Below are 10,395 nucleotides of genomic sequence, written 5' to 3' on the forward strand. Positions count from 1 at the left end.
GAAAATCTAGCGAAATCCCTCGCTTAGGCCGCATCAGTGCAGAACAGAAGGACAGAAAAATCGATACCTATAGGAAGGAGGCGAAATGTGTCCATCCCGTAAACGCTGTACATAACTGGCGAAATATCTGCACAGTTTTGTTAAAGAAAAAATTCCCTCGTCATGACGTGAATTAACCGTATACAGTACTACTACTACAGCATAAACATTGTCCCATGGTCGCTTATGTGCTACTACCGTATTACATAGCTATTGTAATGCTAGTGATTGTTTGAAATTTCATACTTTTCGCTTATTTTGTTTGATTTGCGTTGGCCAATTTTTAAAGCACACCACCACGGTCACGCACACCCCAACAGTTGGAATTTCTCCGCCCCAGACAACCAATTTCGCTTGTGGATTTTGTCTGGTTTCCTGCTTACACGGGCTGTGTGTTGTTGCTGGGCTAATGCTGGGTTTTCACGATACACTTCAATGCACTGTGTAAGCTGCACTACGCACTGTTAAAATATACTACTTTTCTCTAGGTTTGTAGCAGGCGACCAAATGCTCGTTCGTCTTGGGATTGTATCAATACGTACAATGAAAACAACTTTTGCTCCGCCTTTGATAACAATGACAGCTGTTTTTGGTTGCGTTTATACCGTCGCATTGATGGCGTGTACGAGCATCAAACATGCGTTGCGAACGATTTTCCTCCAATGTTTGAAATACAAAGTTAAAATAATGCAACAATATAGCGATTTTAAATCCACATTGCTGTTTTCATCAATATTTCACATGCATGTTGTTTCCAAACGACATTTATTCATTCATCAAAAAGGTTGTTTTGCGTTGTTGATACTCGCCCGCATTATCCTCCGACCCAACAACCAATGACAGCTGAGAATGCTTGTGTCGTATATCGGAAAAGCACAAAGTTGTTTACCAAATGAAAATTTAGGATATTGGCCGATTGCCGGCAAGATACAGTAATTCCTGTCCTGCAAGTTTTCACCACAGCAAAATGCATTTAGGTGCACAAAAGCTAGCTCTTAAGCAAAAGTAAGTGTTCACATTTATAGTTGTCCCCACTCCAATGTACGGCCAAAGTGGCTAATGGGTCTGCGTTTGTATTGCCTTTTTTTACAGAGAAGCAAAACTAGCCGCAGCTTTTCCCAAAGGGATACGATGCCAGAAATGTCTGGAATATGGCCACTGGAGCTATGAATGCCAGGGCAAGCGCAAGTATCTTCATCGTTCATCCCGTACCCAGGTGCTGAAAAAGAATCTGAACAAAATCGGCACAAAAAAGTAAGACAGAACCTTTTTTTTTTGCCACCGCACTGGCATGTGGCATCTTTAAATATTCATTCAATACGTTCAATTATTGCTAATCATAATTCCCCCCCATTGTTTGCAGTGGTGATTCAGCGTCGGGAAAAGAGTCATCCGGAGCAATGAAAAGCACCAGTAAGTCGTCCGAGCAGAAAAAGAAAACTTCTGGCACCGAGTCATCGGATAACAGCGATGAGAGCGATAGCAGCAGTGGTAGCAGCACTAGTAGCAACTCTAGCAGCAGTGATTCCGGCAGTAGCAGCGGCAGCACTAGCGGTAGCGGAAGTTCCTCCAACAGCAGCAGCTCGAGTGATAGCAGCAGTAGTGACGATGAAAATTCCTCCTCGGAGGATGATAAAGTCAAGAAAAAGACCCGCTTAATCAAGAGAAAGAAGCCCACCAACGGTAGCCGAAAATCGGAAAGCGTAAAAAAGACAAAGGGTAGCAGAAAAGACGTCCCGAAAGGTAAGGGAACGAAGGATGAGAGTAGCAGTAGCTCCAGTGATAGTAGTAGCAGCAGCAGCAGCAGCAGCAGTAGCGATAGTAGCAGTTCTAGTGAGGATTCATCCGCATCGGAGAAGGAGCGAAAAAGGAGGAGAAAACGCCGCAAGGAAGGCGAATAATGATCTGTACGGTTCTAACCGCTTTAAGACGCAATCCCCATACTGATGCCACTTCGCCACGATATTACAGTCATGAAAAGCCATGAAATTACTAAGTATCTACCCGACAGCGGGAAGAAAAGGTAAGAATTCCCGATTTTAAGTGTAATACCCCCAACAAATGAAACATATTCTCTATTTAAGCTTGGATGGTCAGGGCAACTGCACACACAACACACATTTATTATTCGTAATGTATTCCTTGACGTATTGTACAAAAAGGGTAAAATGAGAATTGTGTAAAAGAGAACAGTGTAAACGTTAATAAATCATAGCGACTTAAAACTATTTGTGACGATGGGTTCAATTACATAAAAAAAAAAAAACATTCTAAATCGTTCAAGGTTCCGCAGCTTCCGGAACGACCTGAACGATCACCTTACGTTTGGCATCGTATGTGAAACCATTCTGTCGGAACAGTTCACTGTCCAGGAATGGTTTCAGGTTGAAGATTTCAATCGTCTTCGCCCGTTCGGAAAGATCCTTCTCCAACACCTCGACCACAGTGGTACGCGGACGGTCGCCACTTTCCTTGCCACGTCGTCCGCCCTCCTTGCAGCGCTGATAGGCCAGCTGGTCGAGCGTCAGCTGTCGAAGGATGAAGAACAGCAGCTCGGAATGGTCGCGCTGGAACGACAGGTACTTCTGGAAGCTGGAACGCATCTTTTTCATTACGCTGAACTTTTGCGCCTCGATGAAGCTTTCCAGCATCATGCGGATGGCCATATTGACGTCCACGTCCTGCACCGTATCGCGCAGATGCATCCGTGCGTGCGCTTCCGACATACGGATAACACTTTCGATGTGTCGCACTGTGATTGGCAGCGACCCGGTGGATAGCGATTCCTGACGCAGCTGCGAGTACATGTTGGCTATCTTGTCCTGGTCCATGTTAGATAGCTTGGGATGTACATTTTCCTTCGCGTACACGATGTACTTCTTCAGCAGATCCTGCGGTATCTGCATTGTGTCCTGCGTCTGCGAGACCGGAGTTTCATCCACGTTCGACGGATGGTTCTTGATGTGCGATGCAACGACAAATTCCGCCAAATGTTTGTCCTGCATCGGATCGAACTCGTCCTTCACGACACAAAGAACGTCGAAACGGGACAAGATCGGTTCGGAGAGGTTCACGTTCTCGGAGAACGTCATGCTTGGATCGTACCTACCGCCGATTGGATTGGCGGCCGCGATCACGGCACAACGAGCCTGCAGCGATGTCACAATGCCCGCCTTGGAAACGGAAATCGATTGCTGTTCCATCGCCTCGTGGATAGAGGTACGATCCTGATCGTTCATTTTGTCAAACTCATCGATCAGACACACACCAAGATCGGCCAGCACGAGCGCACCAGCTTCGAGGGTCCACTCGCGCGTGGTAGGATTGCGCCGTACGTATGCCGTCAAACCCACGGCGGAAGCACCCTGGCCCGTGGTAAACACCGCCCGCGGTGCAATCTTTTCCGTGTACTTCAAGAACTGCGACTTGGCCGTACCGGGATCACCGCAGAGCAGAATATTGATATCGCCACGGATTTTGTGCTTATTACCCGGATTCTTCGATTCACCTCCGAACAGGCACAAAGCCAGACCGCGCTTAATGTATTCATGGCCGTAGATGGATGGAGCCATGCTTTGCGTGATACGATCGCTGATGCGAGGATCCTTGCTTAACCGCTGAATCGTTGAAATGTCCTCGTCCGTGAGCGAAGCCACAACCTGCTTGCTATCCTTCACCACCAAATGGTTTGCGATCAGTACCGTGGCAAACACCGGGAAGCCCTGTTCCGTGTTGAGCGAACCATCGTAGTTGTTGGTGTAGATACCGGTAACTTCAATCTCATCGCCCGGTTTGCACTGATCGCAAAGATCGGCCAACAGCACGCAATCCTTGCTCCGCGGAATACGACCAGCCGGAATGCGTCCCGGCGATTCCTGCAGCGTAATCTTCTGATAGTTCCGGTAAAGCGTTTGCTCCATATTGATCGAGAACGGACCAACGCTTTGGCATTCCGGACATGAACCTGGCTTAACCTCCGTGTTTTGGCTCTGAACAAACGGTCCCAGCACGTAGCCACACTTGACGCAGTCATATTTGATGACAGACAGCTGTGGTAGTACTCCCGTCGTTGCCGTGACAACGCCTAGCGTGCGTACAAGCTGATTTAGATGAAGCTTACGGAACGTGCGCAGTTCCTCCACCAGTGGAAGATCGGAAATGCGTACATGGATTTCGTTCGTTACTCGCTCGTACGTAGGGTAAAGACTCAGCACCATCTCCTTCGCTACTTTGTCCATAATTTCGAGCATCTGGAATGGGGCCTCGGGCAAAAAGTACGCAAGTACGTGCTGATTGTGCGCCAAATCGGTGTACGACACAACGAAGCTGGAATTGTTCTGCTCGCACATGCGTCTAATCCTATCCCGATACACATAGTGACCCTTCTCGTCGACGAATGTGCGCAGAAAGCTGTTGAAGCGGTTCGAAATTTCCGTCCGTGGCGCCAACATGGACACCCACTCCTTAATACTGTGCCCCTTGGTGTCTTCGAGATTTTCGATCGATTCAACCATCTCGGCATCGGTTTCTGTTTCGGTACCGATTTCGGCCGCTTTCTCTGCAGCGCGCCGTTTTGCCCTGGGGATCTCATCATCGTCATCGCTCTTATCGTAGAACAGATCGCTATGATCCCGATGCTTTCCGGCTTCGCGATCGCGCCGACGCATTTCAGCCTCAGCCGCAGCGCGATCGGTTTGCGAGATGTCACTGTAGTCTTCCGTGTCCAGATCGTCCATGTCGTACCGATCGAGATGCGGTGCAGGTCGGTAATCCGCTTCCATGTTATCACCGAACAGTTCCTCTCCATCCTCTTCCTCCTCGTCGTAAACTTCCTCACGCACAGTGGTGTCGCCAAGGATTTCCGCTTCATCTTCGAACGGTTCGAAATCACCCACCGGGGAAGTCATGCCGGAGCGAAAGTTTCGTCGGTCCATGTCCGACGGTAGGTTCGGGGCAGGGGAGCTTGGTGTATCCTTCGAGTGGGTATAAATATATTAACGATGAAGTGGAAAATTCCCACCGTTTACACTTGATTTCATATGATAATCAAACTTTTAATACTTACCGACATTATTTCTGCGTTTTAACAACTAAAAGACAACAAAAACTATCCTGAAAATCGCGAAATAGAGACACAAAATCGTAACCAAACAGACTCGCAACAATAACGCTCTGCGATAGCAAAGTTGCGCGCGCAAATTTGACGTCCATCCGTGACAGGACGCTTGTACATCAGGTGAGCTCATATGCAACTTATTTATTGATTTTTTTTCTCTTAAAAATGAACACATCTATTATTGACTACACGCCAAAAGTAAGTTAATATTTTAAACGAATATTTTTTGTAAATAAATGGGCGGAAAATTTCAAAATAGAAAAATAAACCATAAAACATTATAGTCTGTCACAGATCTCAGATCCCACTGTGAGAGCTACATGTATGCAGGGTTGTATACACAAATTTGTCGCTGGAGTGCATTTAGATAGGATTTTTTTCAGAAGTTCTGTTATTTTCATAAATTTGTAATTTGTAACTTCTTGACGCTGTTCAATAGCCTATTAGAATAGTCATTAGAAAATGTAACAAGATGAACAAGTTAGAAACAAGCATGTACAACTGCATACATTTAAGCTGTACTTTATTTAAGTTGTTTCAAGAACATTTAGATGTTTTTAGAACTATTCCGAATCGATGATCATCCTACGGTTCGTCAACGAATTCCGCCACCATCTCATTTACGATATCATCAATGTTTTTGGTTTTACCGGCACCATTGCAGCTGTCTTGCGAGAGTTTGGCTTTTTTGGGCGTTATGCCATGTGTCTCATCATCCTTAGTTTGCGATGTAATGGTATGCTTTAAGGGAGTCTTCGCAGTATTCATTTGCTTTGCACCGAAGTCCACTTCCATCGTGACTTCCACAATATCGTCGTCATTGCGGTGTTCTTCCTCGTCGCTATCCAGTATCGAAACTACAGCAGGATCTTTTGGCTTATCATCATCGTCATCATCCAAGCATTGAATAACTCCTTCATTATAACAATCCGATCCATCCGGGACAGTTAACTGTGGTTCATTAGCTTTTCCCTCATCGTTCGTGTTATCCAGGCTTACATGTTCTACCCATCCGTTAGGTTCCGTTTCGGTAGTTTGCTCTTCTTCGCCAGCAACCAATGAATCTTCGCTCGCTTCCGTTACGGCTAGCGATTCGTTAATTTCTCCATCGCTTTCATATGTTACCTCTTCAGCGCTCTTTGCCGGTGATTTTTTCGGTGAGCTACGGTTCTGTGGTTCAACCGGCAGCAAATCTACAACATCAACACTATCATTATCTTGATAATGCCCATTGCTATGATATATGGCTGATGCTGGTAGCTTCAATAAATTCATTGCCAACGGGTGTTTCTCTTTGTTTGCCAACGCATCCTTAACGGCAGATTTATCAGCGGGGAAGTACAGTGTTTCCTTCCAGGGATGTATCACCAGTTCCATCGTGCGAGCTAACTCAGCCGCCACGGAACGCACAGCCGGACTGCCATCGGTCGTTTGCAGTGTGTTGAAAATGTAGCTCGCGTATTGCAACGGTGGAGGACAGTGACGGTGTGGATTCACGATCAGGGCAGCAAATGTGCGTAGTAACGCTACCCGTGCGCCATCCTTACTGTACAGTCCATTGAGCTGATGGTTTGCAATAAACGAAAAACACAGCGGAACAATTTTCTCCTCCAAAAGCTTATGGGTGACGGGTTTTATGAAACACCCGGCCGATTGCAGCATAACCGTCAGGCACTCTAAGGCCGCCTGGCAAAGCGATTCATTCCCGGCATCAATTAATTGTTCCTTATGTTCCGAAATGCCGCCTCGGTTCGAATGGTTCTGATTAAGAGCCGTGGCAGCATTCTGCTCCTTTTGCAGCTTTCTTTTGGCTCTGGACGACAGTCGCTTATTGCCGGTAGCACCCATCTTCAGCGTCACCTCGCTTGCATACGGTGTGATGTCCCGCACTATTTGCTCCAGCAATGGCTCGTTTACCATCTCAATAGTACTGCCGTAGCGCATCTTTTCGCACCACAACTGCACACTTTCGTATATCTTCTTGCGCAAGCGGGTGAAGGATTTTTTCGTGCCTTCCGAATCGTTGCGATTACCCTGCGTCGCTCTGAGACATTTTGGGAATATCTCGCAAATTGATTCACCGAACATCAGCATATTGGTACCCAGGGCCAACACTAACCCATCCAACACCTCCAGCAGTCCGACATGGATCGATGGTAGGAATGTACCGAAAGCTATATTCTCCGCAATAGGATTTTTGCCCATCGCTTCGCAGGAAACGGAAAGCCCTCGGAGGATAAGATTCAGTGCTTTGTACGGGGTGATCGGTTTCTGCACTGGATACGCTCCCACAATGGCTTGATCAAGGCAAGCTATCATATTGATAGCACGAATAGCCAGTAACTGAGCTTTGCGAATGGGGTTGATATTTTTTGCAATCGGCGCTAGCTTTAAGCATTCTAAATTCTCCTCTTCATCGAACGTTTCCGGCGTGTGGGCGAATATTTGGTTCAACAGATCGTGAATCGTATCGACCAGCTTCAGGTAGTACTCTTGCCAGGTTTTCTTATGCAAGGAACCGTGCTGACCGCCACCTCGTATCTGTTGCAACAGCAGCAGACAGCGGGCCGTACTGTTGATAACGTGCCGATTGGTAGAATCGACCAGCGAGTAAAGGAACGATTCGATGCGATTTTTTAGTGGGCCACATGAGCCAGCATAATGTTGCATCGCCACTTCCAGGAAGCTTAAAGCCGACGGGATAGCAGCCGGTGGTAGCTTCGGGCCGACAGATTCCAGCAGTTTGGGTAAATTACTCACAAACAGTTTGTGCAGTTCATTCGAACCCAGCGAACGATGGATCAGTTGCTGCAACAGTTTATACACAAGCGGAATCGTTTGCATTGGCCCATACTGGTCACATACTTTCGTGCAAACGTTCATGTAGAATTGGGCTTTTTCCTCAACCAGATCCAACGGGCAGTCGGACAGAAGGTGATTAAGAATGTTTAAAGCACGATCTCGTGTTTTGGCGCCCGCCAACAATGTCCCGATTCTAGTGAATATAACATCCAAATCATTTTGAGGCTATAAATATAAAACAAAAGTCAACAACATGGCAAAGAAGCTGTTCCAAGGATTTTCGCTATTTCTTACATCCGTCCAAAATGATTGATGTTCATCCAAATTGTTGAGAAATACAGCTTGTAAACCATCGTCACTTTCAAGCACGCTTCCAAATAGCTGACCAACGCCTTCCATTGTTATTTGCGTTAATAAGACGACGGAAAACACACAATTATTATCCTCGTATTTATACACTTTTCAGTACACGTGCGCCGGTTGAAACGTAAACAATGAAACGGATGACAGTGCTGTGCAGGGTTGCCTTGAATTTCATTGCACAGTGGGCGATTGATGTGCACTATTATGACCATTGGGTCTTACAATTTGTATGTTGATTTGAGCTAAAAAACTGTTTGAAAAGATGTTCTCAATCATAAATAATCTTATATAGAGTACGCTTTAAACGCACTAGTTTCGAATCCTCTATAATATACAATATTTTGGGTGGGTAAAAATCGACGCCTTGAATTTATTTCGAGAATTTGTTATATTCTCTACGCAACTGTTTCAATCATAACCGTTACTTCGCTATTACTGTGTGCAATAAATCTATTTGATTTAAATATTCTCCTTCACGAATTGTTCGGTAATTTCTAAACCGAATTTGCGATACATGTTGTCGGTAAGCTGTAGGCTCTACATCGTTCTTACGATCAATTGCAGCGTGCTTAATTTGTCAACTCCTTTAACTTATCTTCCAGCTCAAACTTCCATCGCATGTACGCTACCTTCATACGGTCCCAAATGTTTTCAAACGAGTCCATGGCGGGTCTGACATCCAACAGTGCAAATTTGTACTTCTCGTCAACCATTCCACCGTCGTAGTAGTCGATAACGTAGCGCACATCCTTGCCACAACGATCGATGATCCAATCGTGTCGATCGAAAGGCAGCTCGTATCCCATCATGTTGCGAATTTTCGCCCGCGGGCTGAAATCTGTTGCCTTTCCACCGAAGCTCTTCAAGCGTGGGTTGCCACATTCGCGAGCATGCAGCGCTTCCCATTTAAGTACCTCCTGCCAAGCTTGTTCGTTGTTGGCATTGTGAATCTTTATAATGTCATCCATATCTTTGGGTGCGAGGTCGTCCTTTTCCCAGCGCCATCCTTTGCGCAGCATTGCGTTCCAGAACATTTGCTGACTTGGGTACAACCAGAACTCCTGCTTTCCGTCGGCGGTTGCCTTTGGAATAGACGAAGTTTGACGGTCCGTAGGAAGTGGGAACGGTTGTCCAGGAGCTGGGTTTTGATTCGCGGGTGGCATCATATTAAGCGGATTTACATCAGCTCCATCGTGCTTGACAGGGCATTCCGATACCAGCACTGGTTGTTCTTTGGGTTGCTGTTTTTGATGCATCGGACATTCGGGTGGTGGATTACCGCCCATAGCTGATTTATCGCCGAGAGGCGGGTGTCCTTTTGGTAATGTCGCTTCTTCACCCTTCGTCAGCGTGCTGGGCACGATGTTGGAAGCAACCTTTTCTGCCGCTGACACCGTGTTTCCCATGGCTAGGTAGAAAATAGAGTAACAATTAATAGCAAAACTTGGTGTATGGCGCATGTGATTCTATCCAGCCGGTAGGTTACATAATTCAATAGCCTCAACCTGTATTTGTAGTTAAGATAGCTAAAGAAGCACTATTTACCTGTGGGATTGAATAATTTGACAAAATTCTAATCAAACTTGGCCTATTTGCGGGTGAATCGAAAAAATTGCCTAAGTTTTCGTAACTTTGATTTTTCAATGTGATTTGTGTTGTGACAGCTGCAGGACGAAGTTGATGAATGTCAAATGCGTGTTTAGATTGTGCAGCTCAATGCTTTCGTTACGTGGTTATCTTTAAGCTTTTTTCTAAATTTATTTAAAACATTTTCAATGTGAGGCACATTAAAAGAATTGGTTTGCATGTTTTCAAGATTGACTTTCCAAAGATAATGACGCAAGTAAAGAAATACATTTTTACATAGAATACGCTATTCCGCTTCAAGCGTTACGCTGCGTAACGCCACCCCTACAGTGATGGACACGATTATAGCAGAGTGTATTAACGAAAAACGTACTGTTTTTCAACATGCAATAAATAGCAGTTTACACGGAAGGTTCATCCTCTCCAGATGATCGTGTAAAATACTCTTCTGGTATCCAATTTAATTAATTTGTCAGAAAGTTGCTGGT

The 10,395-nt window shown here is 45.6% G+C and overlaps 4 protein-coding genes across 4 annotated transcripts; 1 reads left to right on the forward strand and 3 right to left on the reverse strand.

Moving 5' to 3' along the window:
- The first annotated feature begins 1,006 nt into the window (after nt 1-1,006).
- Nucleotides 1,007-1,940, forward strand: LOC128707456 (zinc finger CCHC domain-containing protein 10). The gene is made up of 3 exons (XM_053802408.1): nt 1,007-1,044; nt 1,132-1,293; nt 1,403-1,940. Exons 1-3 carry the CDS (start codon nt 1,007-1,009, stop codon nt 1,938-1,940), a joined length of 738 nt encoding a protein of 245 aa, XP_053658383.1.
- Nucleotides 1,941-2,318: 378 nt separating this feature from the next.
- LOC128716294 (DNA replication licensing factor Mcm2) lies at nt 2,319-5,110 on the reverse strand. The gene is made up of 2 exons (XM_053811218.1): nt 5,105-5,110; nt 2,319-5,012 (listed from the first exon to the last, which is right to left on the reverse strand). The coding sequence occupies exons 1-2, from the start codon at nt 5,108-5,110 to the stop codon at nt 2,319-2,321; spliced, it is 2,700 nt and encodes an 899-aa protein (XP_053667193.1).
- A 630-nt stretch (nt 5,111-5,740) lies between these two features.
- LOC128708985 (proline-, glutamic acid- and leucine-rich protein 1-like) lies at nt 5,741-8,356 on the reverse strand. Its single transcript, XM_053803968.1, has 2 exons — nt 8,252-8,356; nt 5,741-8,182 (listed from the first exon to the last, which is right to left on the reverse strand). The coding sequence occupies exons 1-2, from the start codon at nt 8,354-8,356 to the stop codon at nt 5,741-5,743; spliced, it is 2,547 nt and encodes an 848-aa protein (XP_053659943.1).
- Nucleotides 8,357-8,889: 533 nt separating this feature from the next.
- On the reverse strand, nt 8,890-9,726 carry LOC128707259 (holocytochrome c-type synthase). Its single transcript, XM_053802210.1, has one exon. The coding sequence runs from the start codon at nt 9,724-9,726 to the stop codon at nt 8,890-8,892; it is 837 nt and encodes a 278-aa protein (XP_053658185.1).
- Between the last annotated feature and the right edge of the window lie 669 nt (nt 9,727-10,395).

The sequence above is a fragment of the Anopheles marshallii genome, chromosome 2 (assembly GCF_943734725.1).
Source record: "Anopheles marshallii chromosome 2, idAnoMarsDA_429_01, whole genome shotgun sequence".
NCBI lineage: Eukaryota > Metazoa > Arthropoda > Insecta > Diptera > Culicidae > Anopheles > Anopheles marshallii.

Bases quoted from the DNA above. Each gene is read 5' to 3' on its own strand.
- LOC128707456 (XM_053802408.1), top strand. From the start codon at position 1,007: ATGCATTTAGGTGCACAAAAGCTAGCTCTTAAGCAAAA. The intron at 1,045-1,131 runs GTAAGTGTTCAC...CTTTTTTTACAG, and splicing joins AAGCTAGCTCTTAAGCAAAA to AGAAGCAAAACTAGCCGCAG. The intron at 1,294-1,402 runs GTAAGACAGAAC...CATTGTTTGCAG, and splicing joins AACAAAATCGGCACAAAAAA to TGGTGATTCAGCGTCGGGAA.
- LOC128707259 (XM_053802210.1), bottom strand. From the start codon at position 9,726: ATGGGAAACACGGTGTCAGCGGCAGAAAAGGTTGCTTCCAACATCGTG.
- LOC128708985 (XM_053803968.1), bottom strand. From the start codon at position 8,356: ATGGAAGGCGTTGGTCAGCTATTTGGAAGCGTGCTTGAAAGTGACGAT. The intron at 8,183-8,251 runs GTAAGAAATAGC...TTATATTTATAG, and splicing joins ATCAATCATTTTGGACGGAT to CCTCAAAATGATTTGGATGT.